This window comes from Lissotriton helveticus, chromosome 4_1, assembly GCF_964261635.1.
Source record: "Lissotriton helveticus chromosome 4_1, aLisHel1.1, whole genome shotgun sequence".
NCBI lineage: Eukaryota > Metazoa > Chordata > Amphibia > Caudata > Salamandridae > Lissotriton > Lissotriton helveticus.
Genome location: NC_136063.1, coordinates 2,127,922,429 through 2,127,947,412, shown reverse-complemented (window position 1 = coordinate 2,127,947,412; position 24,984 = coordinate 2,127,922,429). Strand labels below are relative to the sequence as shown.

The 24,984-nt window shown below is 46.8% G+C and overlaps 1 protein-coding gene across 1 annotated transcript in view; it reads right to left on the bottom strand.

Moving 5' to 3' along the window:
• The window catches only part of ATRX (ATRX chromatin remodeler), a 1,815,989-nt gene that overhangs the window by 1,422,427 nt on the left and 368,578 nt on the right, over window positions 1–24,984 (bottom strand). The window contains exon 9 of the mRNA XM_078688830.1: window positions 9,315–12,094. Within this exon, the coding sequence (XP_078544956.1) occupies window positions 9,315–12,094 (2,780 nt within the window). The remainder of the gene's footprint in view (window positions 1–9,314; window positions 12,095–24,984) is intronic.

The following is a 24,984-nucleotide window of genomic DNA, read 5'->3' as shown; positions in this document are numbered from 1 at the left end:
AAGGCCTTGACCAACAGTGGCTTCTTCATCTTTGGATCGATGGTCCGCTGGGCCTCGAGTCCACCGGAAGTGCCGCCATCTTTTGAGCCGGAAGTCGACGGGATCGTGACGCGCTTCCCTGTAGACACAGGCGTGGCCGATCCGATCTTCGGCTCGACGCCCCCTTTCGACCCCGAGGGGTCGAGCGTACGCCTCGACTCGGAAGGTTCCAAAGTCTTCGAGCCGACGGCTGTCTTAAGCAGTGTCGGTTTCGATTTTGTGTCCTTTGGTTTCGGTTTTGATATCTCCACTGAGTGGGGCCTATCAACCGATGGCTCTTTGGCAAAGTCCTTAGTCGGGCCTTGAAGCGGGACTAGAGAACGGGGTTGAAGATCTTGGCTAAGGCCTTCCGGCGATGCCTTGACCTGAGCCGTGGAAGAGTCTTTATGCGTCCCCGCAACTGCGGTTGGACTTAGCTCTTCACCTGAGTCGTAGTCGACGGCTCCGGTAGGTTGTACGTCGTCCCCTACCTCGACGATGTCTGCATCATGTATGTAGAGTTCTTCTCCGTCCTCGTAGGTGGAGTCAGGCTCCGACACTGGATCCGAGTGCTCCGGATCCTCGTCTCGAACAGTTTCTTCGTCGTCACCCCCCGAAGATGTTTTCTGGGTCTGGTGCAGATTCTCACGCTGACTGTCGTGCCGCGCGTCGAAGATGGAGAGTTTTCTTGGATCTGAATTTCGAAAAGGCCATGCAGCTGGCCTCGTCGTGGTCCGGTGAGAGACATTTGTTGCACACCGGGTGCACGTCGATGTGGGGATATTTCGAGTTGCAGACGGGGCAGCGCTTGAAGGGACTTCGTTCCATAGTCGATCGTCGATGGGCCTCTGGCGTCGAAGGCAAAAACTCTTCCGACGTCGAGGTCAAAGAACTGAAAAGGAAAGAGGCACCGAACGAAAGACAATACCGACACCCCTAAGGCCTTTTGGCCTCGATAAAAGAGTAACTATTAGAGTTTCCGAACGTGAGTCAAGAAGTACATCCAAACCCAATGGCGGAAAAAAACAATCTGAGCATGGAGTGGATGCCCATGCGCACTGTAGTCCAGGGGAGGAGCCACCTATCTCGTGATACTTCGAAGACTCTTCCAGGACAACAATGTGCAATCATCCGGACCCAACACTAGGCGGCGATGTATGCATAGATATAAATTCAGCAGCCCACATGCCTCGAACATATCGTTACCGAAGGTAAGTAACTTGTTCATCTGAAAGAAACAGGTTAGTATTAGATTCCTTACCTTAGAAGAGATACCTCAGCAATACCAACCCCGGTGGTGGGTCTGCGAACCAATAATCACACCAGAAAGTCCTGAAGGACGGAACGGCCAAAGGTAACTCAGTAACCAATCTGGTATGTACCTAAAGTACATGCAATGAATTTAGAGAGAACAGTTAGGCTGTGGCCCTGATTAGCAGGGGCACAGCCAGACTAAAGTCGAAAAACCAGTGAAACACAGCAAAAAGTGGGGGTAACCATAGGAAGCAGACCCTACTCTCCTACAAAAACCAAAAGCCAAATCTGGAATCAGAGTTGCTACAGTCACAGGAGGTGCAAATGGCAGATAAATTGACAAGGAGTGCAACAGAGGAGCTTGAATGTTGCCTGAAGGGCTTGTGAGGCCAGAAGGAGGCGTGCCAAAGGGTGTAGGTATGAATTTGAAAATTACCAACATGGCCTCCTCAAAAGCTGAAACTTGCGGTGATGTCAAGGATGGCCTAGGAAACTGAATGAATTGGCTCCAGGATTAGTTATGAATGAGAACAAGACAAAAGGGGTCTGTTTTTCTTTTTATTTTACTGCATACATCGTATGCCGATTGTAGGAAGGTGGATATCGGACTATGGTTACCCCCAACTTTTTGCCTGGTGTTTTGCTGGTTTTTGACTTAGTTGGCCTGGGATCCTGCTATTCAGGACCCCAGGTTTCCTGCTCTCTCTGTTAAAATGGACTCCATGTACCCTAGGTACATATCTAATTGGATACTGAGTCACCTTATCAGTCCCTGTACAGTGTACCTTAGGTACCCAGGGCATAGGTGTACCCAGGGCCTACCAGGGGCTGCAGCATGTATTATGCCACCCCTGGCTGGCCATCCAAAACAGACACAACTGGCTGCACGACAGCTGGGACAAGGTGGTGTAATCACCCTTTGCTTTAGATATAGTTCCCTATATCTAAACCAAAAATGGACACATATATTCCTATCAGTCACTCCTATGGAAGGCCTTATCAATCCTGAAGGCAGAGTGCTTGGAATTATGTGAGATGGTGCTCTGGCATGAGCTGAGCCCGTTTGCAGCTTGCGGAACCAAGTCCTAATAGCTGTTCCATGATAACGCTATACCATATACTCTTATGTGCATTATAATCCTCGCGGTTAAATGCTAACTCTGGTATAACATTATCAAAACATGTCGAGTAAGGTGTCATACGAATTGGAATACTACCCCCTTGCCAATTCTGGCAACGGGGGTAGCATTCCACCCTTCTAGAGGGACACGACATGTATGTAACTGTGAACCCCGGTTAAAGTTAACTCGAGCCTCAGCATCACAAGATGGATGCTGCCACCACAGACACAAGTCTGACCTCCTGCTGCTGGGAGTCCTTCCAGCGAGGGAGGCTCAGACAAAGGGTTTCCTGCCTTGGGAGGTGCTAGCACCACCCCAGACAGGATTTTGTGTATTAGGTAGGCCAAGGCTGAAAGGAATGAGACATGCCTGGGGCACACAAGGTGCCCTGTGCATACACCGGTTCCAACCTGTTGCTGGGTCACTCCAGCCCCAGCTCTGGCGGGAAACCAGACAAAGGATAGGGGGTGTAACCACCCCCCTTCCTGGTCCCACCCAGGGGAGGGACCTAGTCGTAGTGCAGCCCCATTTAGCTGAATAAAGGTAGGAGCTGGTCCCATTCCCAGTTAGATTAATCTTGACAACTTCCACGAAGAAACTCTTGACCTTCGACCTCCTGAACATCAGAAGACTGAAGAATCTCCCCTATGGTCAGGGAGTGACCATCCTGCTTCGCAGGCACCATCAAGCTCCTGTGCGGTTTGCTGCAAGTCCTTCCTTCCCGGAATTCTGACGACCCAGCTCAACGAGACCCGGTCCTCCAGACCCCTCTGACCTCTACCCACATCCACAGCACAGCTGGGACCCTTGAGTGCGACGAGCAACGTGGAGACGGCCATCTTGAAGAAACCTGCACAGCGCTTCCAGCACGACCACCGAGGGACCCTCGAGTGAGCGCATCGGGGACTGAGAAGCCCCACACCGACACAGCACCTGCATCAAAGACCAGCCCTCCAGCCTCCACGAGATCAGCGTGGGGCCCTTTTGCCTGGTTGCTGCTTTTCCTGTTGCTGGTCACTTGCCGGCTGGCTCGTGACCCCTGAGACGACGACCCGAAGATTTCAACACTGCTGGTCTGGTCCCCCAGACTGGCCCTTGCTTCCTTATGAAAGAGAAGCACCCCGGACCCTTCTGGTCCGCACCAGACGCCATCTTTGTTCTACCGCGTGGCTTGCACTGGCCAAGGCCTGTTGACCAGATCGACGATCCAACACCGCCATCAGCAGCCGACTACGTGGGACAGCTCGTGCCTCCAGCCTGGTCGTGAACAGCTCCTGGTCCGCGCAGCTACAGAGAGAAGCGACCCTTCCTTCACCTGAACGCGGCGACAGCATCTGGTTCCCTCCTGGTTCCAGCACCGTCACTGGCTAGTGACCGAGACTCTGGCCCCTTCCCTTTCAGGACCTCTCCTTCCTAGTTCCATCCTTGGAACCACCGGACTCCTCCATCTGGCTGCCTGCCAGCAACTCTTTGTTTCAGGCATCACCGGGATCAACGCAGCGAACCCGACACCACTTCAGCCCTATGCACCCGCAGCCTGTGGGTTAGGTAACTAAAGCTTCTAGGTGCTGAAGTCAGTGTTCACTATCCTAGTGTCCAGGTCCACTGTTTTCCCTCCATCCAGCCGGGTTCGTCCGGAATCCGTAACTTTGTAAACTGTAGTATTCATAGACGTTCGTACGCATCCCGCGTGAGTTTCCACTCTGCACTTGAGTCCTGTGTGTGAGAAGTTGGCCTGATAGGCAGTGCTCACTATTCTAGTGATCACTATGTATCAGTCCAAACAACCCTTATTGATGATTGGTTGTAAGTCAACCTTATAGACCAGCTATCCTAGTAGCATGGATACGAGCAGTCTAAGGCTAAGACTCTAGAGGGCGTGTTAAGCCAGCTGTTTTACCATCACATTACCCCTTGAACACCTAGTGAAAGGACACCACACAAGTTGTTATCAAAAATAAAGTATATTTATTTATAACAAGACTACCCTGGCTCTTTATGAGACAGGGAGCTAAGCACACAACAAAACTCTTAAAGAAACACTGAAAGTCGCACAATTTACACAGATGCCCGAGGGGCACGAAAAACCATATACTATGAAAATGGAATGCGAAATTACTAGCAGGTAAGTGATACTTTTCTAGACTTTAGAATCGCTAGGCCTACAATACTAAACACTTAGGTTAGGAGCAGGAGGCCTGTGGACGTCGTGTGCAGAGTGGGAACTCTCACGCGTAAGGCGGGAAAAAGTCTAGGGATGCTAGCAATTGGCAAAGTTACTGTTCTCGGGCGAACCCGACTAGGTGGGTCGAAAACGGGAGTGGGTCCGAACACTTAGGGTGTTGGACTATGCTGGAGCACCGGAGTACTCAGTTTACCTAGCCCAGGGGCTGCGGCTGCATAGGGTTGAAGTTGCGTCGGAAACCCACGTTGAAGAACCAGGAGCCTGAAGAAAGAAGTTGCTGGCAGGCGGCCAGTGAAGAAAGTTCGTGGAGATCCAAGCCTGGATCAGGGAAGAAAAAAACCTGAAAGCAGAGGGGACCAAGTTCTGAATCACTAGCCAGTGATTTAGGTGGGCACCAGGGTGGCACCGGACGAAGTCACCTCGACCAGGTGAGTGGGCGCTGCTGGGCTCTGCAGTCTCTCGGACCAGGAGGCGTTGTCGGCGACCAGGATGGAGGTGCGAGCTGTCCCACGAAGGTATCTGCTTCTGACGTCGCTGGACCCAGGATTGGGCAACAAGTCTTGGCAAATGCAAGGCCCACGCGGTGGACCTAAAATGGCGTCTTGAGTGGACCAGGAGGGTCCAGGGTGCTCCTCTGTTGGAGGGGAGCAAGGGCCAGTCTGGAGCAACCAGACCAGTGGTGTTTGTCGTCGAAGTTCATCGTCAGAGGGTCACTAGCCAACAGGCAAGTGACTGGGACAACGCGGTGAGCAGCAAAGAGCAGAAGGGCCCCACGCAGATCTCGTGGATGCAGGGGGGCTGAACTTCGGTGCTGGAGCTGCTCAGGGTCGGGGCTTCTCTTACCCCAAAGCACTCGGTCGAGGGTCACTCGGTGGTCGTGCTGGAGAAGCGTCTTGCAGTTCTGAAGATGGCCGGTCCCTCGAGGTCTCGTCGCACCCACGGATCACAGCTGGGCTGATGATGCAGGTTGAGGTCAGAGGTGCCAGGGAAGCCGGTTCTCGTCGTGCTGGAGCAGTCTTGATCCGAAGGAGAGACTGGCAACAAACCGCGATGCTTGGTTGGTGCCTGCTGCTGCAGGGTGACTACTCCTTAGTCACAAGGGAGAAAATCTTGAGAAGAGTCTTGAGTTCTTCGTGTAGAAGGTCGGTTCAGGATTCAAAGATGATCTAATTTGGAAGGGGGCCTGCTCCTACCTTTATCCTGAAAAAGGGGGCTGGCACGCGACTAAGTCCTGCCCTATGGGTGGGACCAGGAGGGGGTGGTTACACCCCTCTCCTTTGGCGGGCTTTCCCCAGCTCAGGGTCTGGTGTGCCCCTGGAACTGGTTCAAGCCGGCCTATGCACAGTGAGCACCGGGGTGCCACTTGCAGTCACCTTCCTCTAAAGCCCTGCCTACCTAGGATACACAAAATCCTGTCTGGGACGGTGCTGGCACCGCCCCTGACAGGAAACCCTTTGTCCTTGCCTCCTGCGCTGGGAGGACTCCCAGCAGCAGGAGGGCAGACTTGTGTCTCGGTGGCAGCATCCATTTTGTGGAGCTAAGGCTCTGTCTGACTTTAACCGGGGTTACAGGTTACCAACATGTCGTGTCCCTCTAGAAGGGTGGAATGCTAACCCCGTCGCCAGAATTGGCGAGGGGTTAGTATTCCAATTCGTATGACACCTCACTCGACATGTTTTGATAAAGCGATACCAGAGTTGGCATATAACCGCGAGGATTATAATGCACTTAAGAGTATATGGTATGCGTTATCAGGGAAACGGCTAAGGGATAGATCCCGAAAGCCGCAGACAGGCTCAGCTCATGCCAGAGCACCATCTCACACGATTCCAAGCACTCTGCCTTCAGGATTGTCAAGGCCTGCCATAGGAGTGACTGATAGGAGATCTGTGTGCCCATTTTAGGGTTAGATATAGGTATACTATATCTAAAGCAAAGGGTGATTACACCACCTTGCCCCAGCTGTCGTGCAGCCAGTTGTGTCAGATTTGGATGGCCAGCCAGGGGTGGCATAATACATGCTGCAGCCCCTGGTAGGCCCTGGGTACACCAATGCCCTGGGTACCTAAGGTACACTGTACAGGGACTGATAAGGTGACTCAGTATCCAATTAGATATGTACCTAAGGTACATGGAATCCATTTTACAGAGAGAGCAGTAGGCCTGGGGTCCTGAATAGCAGGGCCCCAGGTCAACTAAGTCAGAAAACCAGCAAAACACCAGGCAAAAAGTTGGGGGCAACCATAGTCAGGGATCTACCTTCCTACAACAACGCCCAAAGTAGAGCCGCAGACGACGCCTACTCACGCGCAAGGGTACTGCTGACGAAAACTTTACGGATCCAGTCTGACGCCTGGGGATATTCTAAAGTAAGGACTCTAACACTAACGTGTTTCTTTCAGATATGGTCTGTTTTAGAGTCCACATGCAATGTCTTTTGTTTCGGATCGATAGGTTCTGGTTGAAACAGTTCTTCCTGGTTGGCGTCTCCTTTCGGTGCCGAGGTCTTTTTTGGGGTAAGGGGAGTAGGATGTATTCCTGATTTCTTTACTGATGGGGTTTTTTGGGCACCGATATGCGGCTTGCTTGGTCCCGAGCTGCGGGTAGGCTTTCCCTTGGTCTTCAGGGCCAGGCCTGGAGGTGGGGTGTCTGAAGTTCTTTCGTTATCGACTATGGCCTTCGGGCAAATTTTTGATTGGAGCCTTCTTTTTTTCAGGTGGGGTAGGGTCAGTTGTACTCACTTGTTGACCTGGGATGATGTGGTAGTCAGGAGTCGTAGTCATCAGCTTCAGACACGATGTTGAGCTCCTCCGAATCCTCTGCAACGTCGGGCCTTCATCAAAGACGTCTTCTGGCACCGGTGCATATCGTTGCACCATGACGTGTCATTGAGCCCGGCGATCACGGATAGTCGTCTTCTTGGATCGAAAAGAGGCGCAAGCCTGGCAATCTAATTCCTTGTATTCTTGGGAAAGACAAAGGTTGCAGACCTTGGGATGGTCGCTGTGTGGAAATTTAGCTCCACACTGGAGGCATTTTTTTTAAATGGAGGCCTTTCTATTAGCCGTAGGCCCAAATGGCGTCAATAGGCCCAGCAGCCCACATCCACTACCAGAACCGGTTATTCTGGAGTTAGCACGAAGCATGCGAACGAAAACAATATCGTCGATTTGATGTTTTGCGTGCCGAAAAAGGTTAGGAAAGAGTACCGAACCGGAGCGCCAAAGTTACATTCGAACCCGATGGCAGAAAAAAACAATCTGAGGATGGAGTTGATGCCCATGCGCACTATCGTCCAAGGGAGGAGTCACCTATCTCGTGACTACAAAGACTTCTTCCAAGAAAACAACAAATTGCAATCATCGAAGCCCAACACCAGATGGCCATCTATGCAAATGTATGAACTCTGCAGCTCATATGCCTCGAACAAGTGTTTCAATAACAAATTGCATTACTTATCTTTATCCAGGAAACGTATCTAGATATACTGCACTGAGTAGGAAAAGTAATCTGAAAAGTAATAGCAAATACTCACAAAGTACTCAAAGTAACTTTACAGTATTTTCAACTGTTTATGAACATTTGACCTACCTGTAACCAAACCAATTGTATTCAATTGCATTATTCTTGCAAAGTAGTACTACACTTACCTGTACTAGGTCCTGCTTGGGTCTAGTAATAAAGTACAACTAAATAACACTTTTATACAAAACAAATTGGTCTGAGTTTAGTATTTGAGTGTGTGAAATCATTTCTTGCCTGAGTGTGTATAATAAATGCTTAATACTACCCTCTGATAAAGCCTTACAGCTTGCCCACACTACCACAAATGGAGAGCAAGGTGTTATCTATTTTAACCTATGTAAGCCTTTGGGGATTTACTGGACTCTGTGCTGACTATACCTTACTTTGGTATAGTATATACAGACCGCTTCCTACAAGGAGGTACTGCAAGTCTTTCCGGATCCACTGGTTTGCCTACGGTGATTTGCAAATTAAGGAATTTTTAGTTAAAACACCCATCAGAAATAAGCTATACATGATTGGCCAGGCTTAATTAGTAAAAATGCAGAGTTGTGGAAAAAACTATTCTGCTCATCAAATGCTTTTGTGGTTTCTGGTCATTGGTTCCAGGAAATTGAAGTCAGAGCATTGGTAAAGGCTAATCTTGATGGCAGTAAAAAATAAATCGAGGGAGTCTGTGTCAATGTGAGCTGCACATTTTAGAGAATGTGACCACAAGTCATTTGAGGCCCTATTCCAAAATCCAACTGTAGATGACAGAAGAGTTTGCAAAACATGTATAATGTGTATATAAAGCAAACATGCCTAATGGGTGTTGCCATTACGTTTAGTGAGTCAAATATTATTGGGCCAATGAACCATGAACTGAGTGAGTTGACCAAGAGTTAAAAGGGATTGAGAAAAAACATTGCATGACAGGTGCTACAGCACCCAATTTTCAGGTAATTAGTCCATTATTTCAAAATGTCTCTTTGAACAATATTTGGGCAATTTGTTGTAGTTTCCTGTACAGTTAAAATGAGAAACAAGGATAACAGTTTAGATGATGCAGTATAATCACTCAATGGGGACAAAAACCGTGCACTTATAGGAACGGATTCAGAGTTTTCTGAATTGTTACAAGTGAAAAAAGCTTGGTCATCTTAAAATATTTGCAAAGGCATTAAATACAATAAACAACTGTTTTGAAAATCTAATTTGCATTAGCATACCTGAAGACTGACAAAATCCTGTAGCTGAAGACATCAATACGTTTTCCGTCACTGGCATAATTTTCTGCTCATCACTGCTCCGATCACCTGCTGAATTTCGATCAGCATCCTGGTCATCATCTTCCAAGTCAGAAGATGAAGACATTTCTTGCTTCTTCAAACCTTTGCCTCTTGCGTCACCTTTCTTGTTAGACAATTTTTTGCTCCTTTTTTGACCTTTAGGTGTCTCTTCACTGTCTTCCTCAGACTTGGCTTTTTTTCTTTTGTTTTTAGATTCCAATTTACTTGAATCTTTTTCTAATTCATTATCACAGTTTGAAGACTCTGAACGGTTCTTTAGTCTCTTAGATGTTGAATTTCTGGTGACTCTGGTCTGTCTGCTTGGACTATCGGAATCAGAACTCGAGCTTTTCCTTTTACGCTTTTCTTTATTACTTATCAAGGCCTTTTTTGGATCCTTAAAGCTATTTGCAGGCTTAAATGTCTCATTTGTGCTATCAAGGTCTGACGAACTAGGACTCATTTGTGCTGCCAGCTTCAGGACTTCTGGCATTTCTTCATCAGAATCAGAGACACTTTTCTTCTTTCTTGCTTTTTTTCCAGCTTTTATGGACAGACTTTTTTTGAGCAGAGGAGTCCCATCACTATCTGAAGAACTCGGATCTGCAACTTTTACTTTGTGTTTCTGTGGCTTTTTTGATTTCTGCTTAACTTTAGAGTCTGTTCCACTGCTCTCTCCTCCAGAATTGGCTAAGGACTGTCCATCAGTGGGCCGTCTTCTTGGTGTTGTCTTCACACGTGGAGATCTTCTAAGATCAGACTCATCTTTCAATAAAACGGGCTTCTTTTCAGTTAAGCTATCATCAACTTTATCTGAAGCACTATCCTCTTTTGCAGCCATATCACTTTCATCTTCTTCAGTTTCCACCTTTCCACTATTTGTTTTGATTTTTATGAGAGACCCAGAAAGAGAAAGTGGATTTATTTTCACCAACAATGATCTTACTCCTTTTGCCTTCTCATCAATATCTTTTACAGGTGTTAAAATGGGCTTTGAAGGAGCAGACTTAACAGGACTTGATAGAACATTGTTCTTCTCATCATTGATTGCATCGGTCACAGCTGCATTTTCTAAAATGTCAACAGGGACAGAAGTTGGAACTGAAAGAATGTCACTATCCAATGCCTCAGGACTACTATTTTCCAGCTGCTTATCTTTTTTATTTGACTTTTTGTCTCCATGTTGCTTTTTAGAACTGATAAACTTGTTAGAATCGCTGAAATTATTTTTAGTAGGCTTGCTCATCTCTTCATCAGTTTCAATTCCTTCACCTTTCTCTTTAGAATTTGATACTTTTTTTCTTTTGTCATGAAGTCCCTTGCTTTCCCGCTTATCCTTTTTATCACCTAGGTTTCCCTTCTTATAGTTTTTGTGTTTATCAGTTTTGACACCACATTCAAATACTTCACGGTCCACTTCATCTTCAAACTCCAATGTCTCACCATCTTCAGCCTCAAGTTCACAATCTTCATTCGCAAGCAGGTTGCTGTTTGTTTCAATAGGTTTGTCACCAAATATTTTTTCACTCTCAACTAATGTGCCATTAATTTCAGATTCTTGCTCCATGTCATCTTTAACTTCTTTATCCCCATCCTGAAGTGAATCATCTCCTTTATGAAGGCCAAGAGTGGGCTTATCTGGAAGCTCATCATCCCCACTCTCAAAATATTTTTTATTTCCAGACTTCCCCTCTTGTACCAGATCTGCCCTTCTTGCCTCCTTATCCGTTCCATCTTTTTTGTCAGATTTATGACTGTCCAGCTTTATAGCACCCCTGTCCTCTGTCTTCTCCCCCTTGTCCTCATCAATTGTTTTCTCTACCTTTTCCTCCAGAGGTTTTTTCTCAATCTTGCCAGAAGTTTTATTCAACGTTTTCTCTGCCGTGTCCATGTACAATTGATCGGAATTTCCATCTGCTATAGCCATATGCTTTAGAACTTTGTCAGACTTCTCGATCAATTCTTCCTCTACGTCAGACTTCTCACTCTTGTCTAAATTCTCTATCAAGGTTACCATCTTATTTGTTTTTTTTTCCAACATTCGGTCCACTTTGCCAACAGTTTTCTCCTTTCTTACATATTTATTATTTTCAAGATGATTTTCTTTGGCATTTTTGTTTTTAGTTTTATTTTCCAACTCATGGATCTCACAGTTAAGACTTTCGTCCAAGGCAACATGGGCTTTTTTCAAGTCGTAGAGAACAGACTTAAAAGCTTTTAATTGTCTCATCTTCACATTTGAGGTTAGGTTAGAATTATCTGTTTTCGGACTTATAAATTTGACAAAACTAGCATTTAAATTTGTTGTAGTTTCGACTAGTTTTTTCACTTTTTTCAGTAGTTCTTTTGGGACCATCAGAGCTTTATATGAATATGTAAATGAGCTAGTGCATGAATTATCTAACCGGTCTGTCCTATCACAACTGGAATTGGACTTTTCAGAATGCTTATGTATTTGTTCAGGCATTTTACCGTCATGTTCAGCCTTTATCTTCTTTTTATTTTGTTGCAAAAACTGTTCCAAATTTTCAGTCACACTGTCACAATAACGTATGAGGTCCAGCAATGGCTCTGGACAGCAAATGTAACACTTCCACTTCATAGTTTCATCCATAATAGCGGAAAGCTCTTTCCGGCCTAGGTTCCGCAAGATACATTTTTTGCAAAATGCATTATGGCAATAGTCACAGCAAATAAGGTTTCCCCCTTCAGCGCACCACCTGGAATTTAAACATAAAAAACAATTAGAGTCATATTCAGGATTTAACGAAACAAGTAAATGAAACCTGGATTTAAACCACATTTTGTTGATGAATAATTGAAACCATTGCCACTGAAAGTTTACCTGACAAAGTTGTGTAAGTTACACAGTAAGCATTCAAATAAAGTATAATTGAAACTAATTGCAACACATTTTCATGACAAAAAGGAGGTTCATGAATGTTACTTTAGTCATATGTAAAGATGCTTATGCAACTTATCTCGCGGATTGATAAAAATTAGGATTTAAAACTTTAAATCCCAGTCATGTGAACTGAAAAACACTACTTTTTATATGTATTAACATGCAGATCTGTGTACATGGCAATCCACGTCTGGTCTGAGAGGCAGCCTAGGCTGCCACACAGTTGCTGAACCCTTGGGTGGAGAGCCCCCCCGCTCTCCTGGGCCTGCAACATTGCACATCCTGGGCGAGGTGCTAGATCTCCTCCCCCAGGATGGGCAGGGGGAAGCCTCATAGGCCTGCCACCCTTGTGAGCTTCTCCAGACCACTTGCTGTACTGAGCAACTGGCCCCCACCAGTTCTGACCTCCACAGGGGGTGTGCCAGCCTGTGCCAACCCCACCCCTCAGGTGGGAGAGGAGAGGAAGAACGACCCCGGGCTCCAGCCATCTTGAAGATGGGGAGCCCTGCTCAATCACAGCTAGGCTCCTGGCCCCCTCCCACAGGAGAGGAGCAGGCTAGGAGGTGTGCACCCCAGGACAGGGACCTATTGGTCCCTGCCCTTGCCCTGCCTGTAAGGTCCCTAAATTCAGTATTTAGGGGCACCCTGAACCTTCCTTCCTCAGATCAAGATTAACAAATAAAGAAGATCAAGAAGACCCGCCGAGCAGCTGCTAACAGGACGACACCAACTGACTTGGCCCCAGCCCTACCGGCCTGTCGATCCAGAAACCTGCTCCTGCTTAATCCCGGCAACTCCTGCGGACAGCAACCTTGGACAACTCAGAAGACCTGTCTGCCTTGACCTTCTAACAGACTTGGACTCCCTGAGCAGAGGCTCTGCTCCAACAGCAATACCCCTGGTGCCAGCCAGGAACCGCAAATCCAGCCCACTCTGCACCAGCCAAGCACGGCCCGTGCCCGAGTGATCCAAGACCACGGGGACGTCCCTCCGGCGACTGGGAACCGAAGTCCAGTGCCCAAAGACCCTCCTCGATGACCCAAATGACGCCTGCAGCCTCAGAACCAGGGACCACCCCCCCCCCCAACCGCGACCAGCTGAGGGTAAGCTTTCCCGATGCCAAAAGACACCCCTGCACCCGGCGCCCCACGGTCCCCTGTGCCTTCCTTTGGGGGTACCTACCTCTTCTCCAGGATCCCAACTTACCTCTCGAAGTGGTGGTCGCACTTGAAGAATCTCCGTCCCCGAGCCTGCAACCTTTGTACCTTTTTAACTTTCCCATTGGCGAACATTGAGCGCCCGATGGTTCAAAAGCACCCTGCACCCAGCCGCCAGAGTGCAGCTGGAAGTGCAACTTCTACCCTACTCTACTTCCCCACTTGCCCTGAGTAAGTGACCAGGAGCTCAGCTCCCACAGCCGTCTGGCCTGCTTGCTTGCTTGCAGCCACCAACCGAAGGCCCCCTACCCTCTATTGGATTGTGTTGGGCATACTCTCTCTGCACCCGGCTGCCCTGTGCCGCTGAGGGTGTAACTACTGTACCTTCCCGACCCTGGGAGATCCCAGAGTCTATGCCCAGAACCTTAACTTCACCAGTCGAGTCCTCACCTGGAAACTGATAAATCACTTTCCAGCCATTGGATAACATGGACAGGTTTGACTCGAAAAATCTTCGTGTGAAGTTTTGAAACTCTAAAATATTCCTATAAAATCAGCAGAGTAACGAATTTCGAATTACTCACCTGGAGTCAGAAGAGGAGCCAGTACTGCACCTCTCAACCCAGTACTGAACTGCAAAAGTAATTAGAACTGTACTTACCCATAACCTGAATTTTCTTCCATAGGAAACCATCGACTGCTTTTCTCTGAAATTTCTTCAAAGCGTCTACTTTTCAAAATTGCAAATATTCCTTAAAAATCGTACCAACTACTAAAACGTAAATACTTACTTGTCTTAGGTACAGACCCAGGTACTGAACCTAGGAGTCCAGTCCTGGATTACAAAAATAACGAGAACCTACTTTACCTGTGACTTGAATTTCCTTCCATAGGATAACATTGCCAGTTTTTCACTGAAAAGTTTGTCAACTTTTAAAATACCTTTATATTCTTTAAAAATCATTGCAATAACCAAAACGTTTTTACTAAACTGTTTTCAGCTTAGACCCCAGGACTGAATTTAGGATCCAGTCCTGGAGTTACAAAAGTAATCTATAAAGTAATCAACTGCATTTATGTAGAAAAACCCATTGAGCTCAATGTTAAATTGTGTTTAGAATTGTGTTGCCTACTGCAACCCCTGTGCCTATTGTGTTAACTAAGTTCATTACCTTTCTGCAAAGAAATTATCTGAGAACACTCATATTGAGAAAAGTATATTTTGATACCTGTTGGTTCTAAAAATAAAACAACTATATCTTTTGATATAAAACAATTGGCCTGGAGTTCAGTATCTGCAATTCATCGACCGCTTTCTCCACTTCGGTCGATGTTTTCACTGGTATCTTGAATTGCTTCAAGCTGTCGAAAGAATTTTTTTTTGCAATGCAAAATATTCGCCATTTCAGCCTCCTACCTCTTGATCTGACGCGTGTGTTTTGGCGTTGAGACCGCCAGCCTTTGTCGTCAAAGGCGGTTTCAACTTCTCTCGTTTCGACGTCAAGGTGTCCTTTTCATGACAGTCTTTCAACCTCTGAGAGTTTTTGTCGTCACAGAGTCCTTACCTAAGTATCCGAAGGATTGTTTCTCTTTGGATGCGGCTGCGGTCGTCGACTGTTTAGACGCCAAGGCTCCTTTTGACGCGTGTGAGACTTTTTTTTGTGTCTTCTGGTCTTTGAGGTAGACAGCTCTCTTACCTCCTTCGAAGTCTTCTTCTCGACCTATACGACTGGTATGTCTGTGTCGTCCTCGTTGCTGGAAAGGCCCAGATCTCAAAGCGACGGTGCTGGTCCTTGGCCCTGCATGTTGTAGTGGGCCCTTCTCGGTCTCTCTCTCACCCTCAAGGTCTTTGGTGTGAAGGCCGAGCAGGCGTTGCAATCTTCACTTCGGTGATCCAGCGACAGGCACAGGTTGCAGACTGGATGCTGATCTTTTTGAGCGTATTTATGATGACAATTCTAACAGAATTTGAAAGGTGTCTTGTCAATTACCGCGCCCAAAGAGCCCTCTACATGCGCATTCTCTGTGTCGTCGAAGTTCCATATTTTTCCCGTACTTTTCCCCTTTTCGTCGCACTGCAGCTCGTCAGATAGTCCGGTACGTCAAAAATGCTTTTATCGCTCTTTCATAGAAGTTTCCCCTGTTTTTGTCTATTCTTCTCTCCAAATCTATGGAGCAACTTCCGTATCGATCCATACCCAACGCCAGAAAAAAAGAATCTGAAGATGGCGACCAAAGGTTGAAGCTTCCGGAGGAAGCACGTTGACGTCACAGGAGGACACCAAATGGTGTCATGTCGACGCCCACCAACACACAAAAAAAAAAAAAAAAAATACAACAATTCCGGACCCAACCACTAGATGGCGGAATAATGCACAGCAAGCGAATCCAGAAAAGATTCACGCTGCAACAACTAGATTTTTGGGCGTTACAGGTAGGTATAGTCTGGACCAATGGGTCTCTTCCTTGGGATGGGTACACCCCATACTACGCCTCCCTCTAGTGCATAGGTATTCAAACCTTTGGATGCAGAGACCCCGTTGTCAAAATTTGTTTGCCGTAAGGACCCCTTTCTGACAAATTTCTGAAACCTGGTACTCCTCATCCTCGACAAACAAATGCGCCAAAAACAAGGAGAAAACATTTCTCCTTGTTACACCTTTGCTGGGGAGGTGTCCGTTTTTGGAGCTGCCTCATGTTTACTTGATTTTGTAAATGTGGGGCAGCAACAAAATCCATGGGTGTTGCGTGGGTGAGTGAGTACATGCTCTTCATGCAATGTGTTTTTCGACTGCTACTTTTATACAAAACTAATTTTGGATCGCCATATGCATGGGCACAGACACTTGTGTGTGAAGCATGCGCATTTTTGCACGTGTTTAAATTTGCAGTGCTACACTATCATGGTTGAATTGTAGCCCATTGGTGATTGAATTAATTATTATGATCTTTCTTCCTTTTTTACAGGTTATGTTGTAGATATACAGGTACCACTTTTTAGGGTCCCGTATGGGTGGTCACTCATTGTTCTTAACAGACGACTACCAAAAAGTGTAGATAGATCACACATTGGCCCGACGAATTGCAGTCTACTTGGCGATAGGCAAGAAACATGACCTGATTTCCTAGCGCGTACCCTGCAACCTCAGAGCAGGTGGGCATGCATCATCGTTTTTTAACCTGGATAGTGACCACATTCATTAAAATTGTTTTGGGTGGACCACTAATTCCTGTTTTAACCTACACTTCCACTATTATACATCTACATTCACAAGTGCCCTCACTCGCACTGTACCCAAAAGCTATAAGAATAAAGATCTCCGTCAAGAAGGCCCCATCACGTGTGCCGATCAGGTATTGCAGGATCAGGTATTGCAGCAGCGACCCGATGATGGAGGAAGACACCTCGCTGTCTGGGTGTGTGAGGGTCTTTTTCTGAAAGGAGAAAAGATTTTCTCCAGCTCAAGGAAGCACTTTAGTGCTCTCCTTACACACAACAACCTGTAATACTAGGAATGGCATACCACCTTGTTTTGTGTTGCGTGGGAACCCCACACAAAGCCCATGCAACACCTCCTTGACTCCGAATAAGGCAACGCAGTGACTTGTGGTGCTTTGTCTTACTCCATATCTATAAAGCCATGCTGGGTTACTTTGCCCACCTCATAGGTATGGTCGAGACGCTTGCGCTGCCGGAGCATCAAAAAAAGTGATCCTCTGGCAATGCAAGTCTCATAAATAAACCCCAAAATATTCTGTACGTTTTGTAGGTCTTTCACTCAAAGGTATCTCACTATAAGATATTGGGCAGCATAATGAACAATACATTTAAAAAGTTGTAACTCAGTGGGAAATGCACTGTATTACATTATGAAACCTCTATTAGTTCATGCACTACAGAGGTCTATGAGCAACCAGAGAGCGACAGAATTACATTTTGATTGGTGCAGTGGAGAATAGTGATGTGTATTTTTACTGCTACGAGGTCACACATATTCACAGTGCTTTCTGTCATAGGCTAAGTCATTATTTTATATTTGCGTTACACACAGTGGAAGATAGAGCGCTGCAAAACGTGCAAATAGTATTACAATAAAGTAGTGCTTCCAAAATGTAGATTTTAGTAATACCAGAGCATATGCAATGTAATTTTTTTTACATAATTGTCCCTTCAACACCTCTTTAGGGCTGTGTAAATGCAGTTAAAATTAAATGCAAGCACTTCCAGCCCAGTTGTTAATTCTGCACTATCACTCAAAAAATACAAATCTTTGTCATCAAAAGCTTGGAGTGATTTGAGCAATTAAAGCCAGAATCTGCTCTCAAGCACCCTTTACACTTGCAGAATAACTGCTAGGCACATTTGCATTTCATTCAGACAAGCAGGCACTCTGGCACAACACACCACAAGGCACTAAATTGATGAAACTTCAGCTGATAAAGGATCTAAATTAGCTGTCCCAGGACGGCTGCCTTTTTCTACAACGAAAGCAAACGTTTTGGATTGCAGGCATAAGTGAAACTGGGGAATGTGCGACCACCTTCCCAGGCCTCCACGGCCCCTCTGGGGGGATGTGCCCCACAGATTGAAAACCTCTGCTCTAGTGGGAGGGGAGCATAAGCCTCACTCTGGTTGGCTCGGTCACCCCATCTGCAAGATGGCAGGGACTGAGAGTTGTGCTTCACCTCACCTACCCCACCTGAGGGGTGGGGTTGGCAAAGGTGGGCACAACTCTCCTCCTAACTTGAGTTTCCCCGCTGATTCAACCGCCCAAAGAAGGGGTCAGAACCGATGGGAGGCACTTGCTGGGAGGAGCAAATGGCTGGGGAAGCTCACAAAGGAGACAAGCCAATGAAGCTTCCCCTTTGTGGACCATGCCCATTCTGGGAGAGGAGGCTTGGCACCTCATCCCAGGATTAGAGTTGTTTCAGGACCCCGAGAGCAGCAGGCTCTCGACCCAGGGGCCCAGAAACTTCTCTGATGGTGGCAGCTGGCCAGGACACTAGACTTAGGTTATTTTTCAGGGGGCATCTCTAAGATGCACTCAGAGCATTTTCCATTAAATCCCACACTGGCATCAGAGTGGGTTTAATGTGCTGAGACGTTTGATACCAAACTTCCCAATTGTCAGTAAAGCCATTATAGTGCTGTGGAGTTCCTAATGACAAACTCCCAGCATCATATACTCTTTATGGCATTACTGCACATACAATGTCTAAGAATGGACTTAGACACTTTAGGGGTACAGGGCCCGTGCACCTGTACCATCACCACTGGCATAGTGCACGCAGCTAGAGGGATGGCTTACCTATGACAGAGCAGTGGATTGTAGGCATGGCACACAGGGATGAGTGCCAAGTCGACGCTCCACTTTGTTCATCACCAAAACAGGCAGCCTGCAATGGCAGTGTGTGGGTGTACGGTACAGGGCCTCAAAGGGTGGCACAATAAGTGCTGCAGTCCTTATAGGTCTTCCCTGGCCACAGTGTCCTGGGTACCCATGGTAACTTTTACAAGGGAATAACATGTGGCCAGAGAGGGGCAACTGGGTTTTCCAACAGTACAGTTTCGGGAAATAACATAGGCCCTGGGAACCTGGTTGGCAGGAACCCAGGGCACACTCAGTCAACGTACATCAACAGTTTGGTAAAAAGCAGAGGCAACCATACAAAAAGGGGCACTTTCCTACACTGTGTTCTTTACCAAAACGGCACCTTTGTACCCAAGTTTGGTATCAAACTTCACAGCACATTAAACCGACACCGATGCCAGTGCTGGTTTTAATAAAACATGTACACAGAGGGTATATTAGAGATGCATGCCCCCTGCAAAAAAAACCTCTGGTTGGCTCGGACTAGCTTCCAGCCATCTGCCACCACTAGACAGGTTTCTGTAACCCTGAGTCAAGAGACCTCCATTCTCTGGGTCTGGGAACTAAGCACATCCTGGACAGAGGTGTCATGCCTCCTTCCTCTGGATGGACAGGGTCCGCGAAGAGGGAGCTTCAATGGCCTGCCTCTTTTGTTAGCTGCCCCCAGCCTTTTGATGCGATTAGCAACGCAACTGGCTTCCACCGGTTCAGACCCTTATTTTGGGCACGAGAACCAGTGGGAAAAGCTAGCTAGGAAGGGAGTTGTGTCCACCTTTGCCAACCCCAGCCCTCAGGTAGGGTGAAGCCCACATCTCAGTCCACGCCATCTTGTAAATGAGGGGGCCCCTCCAATCTGGATGAATCTTATCCCCCCCTCCCACTGGTCCCAACATGCACACCCCTGTAACAACCCTAAATCAAGTATTTAGCTTCCCCCCCCCTTTTTAAACTTGCCTCTTCAGATTCGACGTAACAAGAAGTGGGACCGAAGAGGGCAACAACGGCTTTGGCCCCAGCCCTACTACCTGTTTCCTGCTCCGGATCCCTGCAAGCTGAACCCGGTGTGTCCTGCAGCAAGCAGCTTCCAAGAACCCCGGAGACCTTTCCTGCTTTCTCAAAGAACTCGGATTTGTTGAACACCAACCCAAGACAGGATTCCAGATCCAGCCGGATCCGCAAGTCCTCACCACTCTGCATCAGAGACCCATGAAGTGAGTTTCAATCAATCAATCATAACACTTGTATAGCGCACTACTCACCCGGAAGGGTTTCAAGGCTCTTGGGGGGGGGGGGGGGGGGGGGGGGGGTTCGGGGTGTGGGTCCGTTACTGCTCGAACAACCAGGTCTTGAGTTGTCTCCTGAAGGCGAGAGGGTCCTGGGTCAGCCGAAGGTGGGTGGGGAGGGAGTTCCAGGTCTTGGCCGCCAGGTAGGAGAAGGATCTGCCTCCGGCGGTAGCTCTTCGGATGCGTGGTACGGCGGCGAGGCTAGTAGATCGTAGCCGGCGGGTGGGCATGTAGAATGTCAGGCGGTCGTTGAGGTACTTGGGGCCCAGGTCGTGGAGAGACTTGTGTGCGTGGGTGAGGAGTTTGAGTGGCCCAACACCCCAGTGAGGTCCACACACCCCGCCAGCGATCCAGACCTGTGATCCAGTGTTGGACAACCTCCTCCGACCTTCTCGGTGCCTGCAGTCTCATCCTGAAGGGTCCCCCCTCCCCAACCATGACCAGAACAGGTGAGAAGAGCCAGACATGAAAGGAACCCATGCACAAGCAGCCCCAAAGTCCTAAGGTGGCCGACCAAAGGTGCCCTGGTATCCAGCAGTTGATTCCCTTCATCTAGTCTACTGGCTCCAGCCTGCAGTCTTTTTCCAAGAATCACATCCTCCATAGAGAAGCATTGAGCTCCCAACACTTCCTGAGCACCCTGCAACTGTCCGCCCCTGCGCCGCTAGTGGAGTGAAGTTGGTGCCAATCCGCGACCCCCTTACCTTAATCCTAGGAGCTTGGCTCCCGAGACAGAGTGGTCTGTCCGTGAGCAGTCCCCAACAGAGCTGCCCCCTGGCCCCATTGGCTAACATTGGCACCCTAAACTCTGCACGCGGCAACCCTACTACCACTAGTGGTGCCCCTCGATTGCCAACCTGAACCTTGGGTAACCTTCGTACTCCCCAAAACTCCAATCCTAGAAATGTATACTTACTTGTAAAGTTAACACTGTGGTTTTCATCCTAGGACTGAATTGGGGGGATTCCCTCAAAATTCTTCTACTTGTTGAACTGTCTTGTACTGCAACAAAATGTAAGTTAGTGCCTTCGCCAGAGTTAAAGAAATGGTTACTTACCGGTAGGAGGAGTTTTGCAGCTTGAAGAGTTTTCTGGATTCACATGCTGTGAATCATTCCGCCATCTAGTTGTTGGGTCCGGATTTTTTTTTAAATTCATTTCTTGTTTTGGTCACTATTGACCACCATTTGGTGTCAGGTATGTCCCCTGTGTGACGTCAGACGGAATCCTGGAGGTCGACGAGCGCGGTGGCCATCTTTGGATTCTTTTTTCTGTTTCTATGTTCTTTTAATCCTTGTGATGGTACTTTTTCTGAATTACTGATGTTGTACTTTGCTTCCCCACCTGTTTGTGTTCCTTCTAGAGGAAGGCCGGACGGGTCGCGTGTTAATCCAGAAAACTTTTCAAGGTGCAACACTACTCCTACTGGTAAGTAACCATTTTGTTTTGCAGTGTGAATCCTTTTCTGTATTCACATGCTGTGCATCAGATAATGTAGCGGTTTCTCCCATGTTTGGGAGGCTGTGGTGGAAGGAAGATTTAGCAAACAGGTGTTGAAGCAGTCTTTGTCCAATTTGAGCTTCCTTATTCATTGGTATATCCGCACAATAATGCTTTGTAAAGGTGTGTGGTGATGCCCATGTTGCTGCTGCGTAGATGGCATTGATGGGTACATTGCCCATAAAGGCTGCTCCTTTCTTCCTGGTGGAGTGAGCTGTTGGTTGTATTGTTGGGTCTTTTTTGGCATTAGTATAGCTTAATTGGATAGCTTGTACTATCCATCTTGTAATATTTGCTTTAGTGACAGCTGATCCTGTGTTGGCATGTGAGTACGCAACAAACAAACTGCTTTGTTTTCCTCATTTGTTCTGTTTCTTGCAGATGGTGCAGTAGTGCTTTCCTTGCATCCAGGGGTTGGAAGCTTTTTTCTGCTTAAGTTTTAGGATCTTTGAAGAAAACTGGTAAGATAATTTGATTTAAGTGATATTTTGTTACCACCTTTGGTAAAAACTGCGAGTTAGTTTTTAACATTACCTTATCCTTGTGGATTTGCAAGTAGGGTTCTTGTATAGTTAATGCTTGTAGTTAACTCACTCTCCTCAGTGATGTTATAGCAATGAGAAAGGCTGTTTTGAGAGTAAATGTGTTTGAGGTCAGCTGTATGCATGGGCTCAAAAGGTTTAGCCATTAGTTGAGACAGCACTGTATTTAAACTCCATGTTGGTACAGGAGCAGTTCTTGGTGGAGCTATTCTTTTTGTGCCTTCTAAAAACCTTTTTATGACTGGTCTTGTAAAAAAACGTTTGCATGTTTTTCCCCTTGTGTATGCCATTATGGCAGCGAGGTGCACTTTTAGGCTGGAAAAATTGATGTTGCTGTCTAAGAGGTAGGTAAGATTTGTGACTACTGTTTGTGTATTTATTGAAGTAGTATTGCTGTTAGCGGTGCAGCATGTGGTATATCGCTTCCATTTTGCTGTGTAGCATTTTCTTGACTGTTTTTTTGCCTCTTAATTTCCATGGTCTGGACTGCAGATTGAGGTGTCCATATTCTATCTATTCAGGCGCCATGCCGCTAGTTGTAGAGTCGCTGGTTCTGGGTGAATGATTTGGCCCGGTTGAACTGTCAGCAAGTCTCTTTCTGCTTTGATCATGATCATTTCTCCCTTGGAGAGTTCAGTACCATGTTTGTCTTGGCCAATGAGGGGCTATAAGAGTCATATTTGTTCCTGGTTGTTTTGCTTTTAGTACTCTTTGCATCAGGGGAACTGGTGGAAAGGAGTAGACAAATGTCTCAGACCAATTAAGTGAAAGTGGATTTCCCTTTGACAGGTGGTGTGGAAATCTGGATGCATTGTTCTGCATTGTGGCAAAGATGTCCAACACTGGCATTCCCCGGATGTTGAATAGGTATTGTACTGTTGTTTGCTTTAGCTCCCATTCGTGTGAGCAACTGCTTTGTCTGCTTAGCTGGTCTGCTGTGATGTCTATCCCTGGTAGATGTACTGTCAGCAGGCTGATTTGTTGTGGTATCCCCCATTGCCAGATTTCCTGCGCAGGTTTGCTCAGGGGAAAGGACTTGGTTCCACCCTGTTTGTTCAGGTAGAACATTGTAGTTGTCTGTTTGTATTAAAATGGTTTTCCCTGAACCTGTTTCTGGAATGCTTTGAGTGTCAGTAGAATCATTTCATTTCTAAGGAATTGATGTGCTTTGTGGAGTCTTGTTCGCTCCATTGACTATGAGCCTTTAGCAAGTTTAGATGTGCTACCCAACCGTTGAGGATGATCACAGATGGAGTTGTGTTCCTGAAAGCTCTCCCCTGTGCTATGTTGTTGGATGCCTACCAGTTTGCCTCTGCTTGCACCTTTTGTCTAACAACCACTAGATCTTCCCCACTCCCTGTGGCTTGTGACCAGCTGTTGGTTGGTAAGCCATTCCTGGAATGGGCGCATGTGTAGGCGAGCATGAGGCATGAGTGGGATATATGTTACATGTTAAGTTTCATTACCTTCCTCACTGTCAGAGACTGTTCCCTCTGGTAGAGGGCTGTTTCGCTGTGCATAGCTTGTATCCTGTTCTGTGTGGGATAAGCCTTTGTGTCTTTTGTATTCAGTCTTGCTCAGAGGAAGGTCTTTTCTTTTTCTGGGGTTGTTGACGATTTTGTGTGGTTTATTGAAAATCCCTGACTTTGTAGCATTTGAATTCTTTTTTAACATGAATGTGGCATATTTGTTTTGTGTGTCCCCTTATTAGCCAATTGTCCAGGTAGGGGTATACGTGGATCTTTTTTCTTCTTAGGTGTGCCGCCACTGCGGCCAAACGCTTTGTGAACACCTGTGGAGCTGATTTCATTCCGAACTGGAGTACCTTGAATTGGTAGTGTGTTCTGTTGTGATGGAATCTTACGTATTTTCCTTGTCTTTTGTTCATTGGGATATGTAAAAAGGCATCCTTGAGGTCTATTGTTGCTATAAAATCCCCCTCTTGGATTTGTGTGATTATTTTTTGAAGGGTACACATTTAAGTGTTGTGTTAGTACAAACTTGTTTATGAATCGTAAGTCCATAATTGGTCTTCGGATTAGATCTAGTTTTGGTACAAGGAAGTATGGTGAGTAGTTTCCTGCGTGTCAATCCGGTTTTGGTGCTATTTCTATTGCCCGTTTTAGATACAGTTTTTTGATCTCTGCGTTTAGCAGTATTTGTTCAGATTTGGATAATTTTCTTATTTTCAGTGGATTTGCAGGTGGTGTTTTTGTTAGCTCTATGCAATATCTGTGTTGTACCAAATTTAATATTCATTTGTTCGTTGTGATCCTTGCCCATTGGCTGTGGAAAAGGGATAGTCTTCCCACCACTGGTGTTTTGTGTGGGCTCTTTCTTGCGTCGGTCAGTTTGAGCCATTACCCCTCCCTCTAGAGGATTGGCCTCTTCCTCTGCCATTACCTCGCCCTCGAAAAGGCTGCTACTGTTGGTCCTGGTAACTAGATTGTTGACCCATCTGTTAGTTTAGGTTCTGTCCCTGAGACTGTTGCGGCATCTGCTGGCTTTGGCTGAAGCAGCCTCGCCCTGTGGTTCTTCTGTTAGAGAAGCCTCCTCTTTTGAAAGATCCTCTTTGTTGCAGGGCTCCCATTGCCCTTGCTGTTTCATTGTCCTTTTTAATCTGTTGAAGGGATTCATCCACTTTGTTACCAAATAGATCTTGTCCATTATAGGGCCTGTTGATGATTGATGTCTGAACTTGTTTGAATCCAGAAATCCGGAGCCAGGTATGCCTTCGGAGTATGGTGCCCGTGCACATTTGCCTGCTTGCGGTATCTGCAGCATCTAGTGCAGATTTTAGTCAGGTGTTAACCCCATTTTTTTTCCATCTTGGACAACCGCTCTTGCTCTCT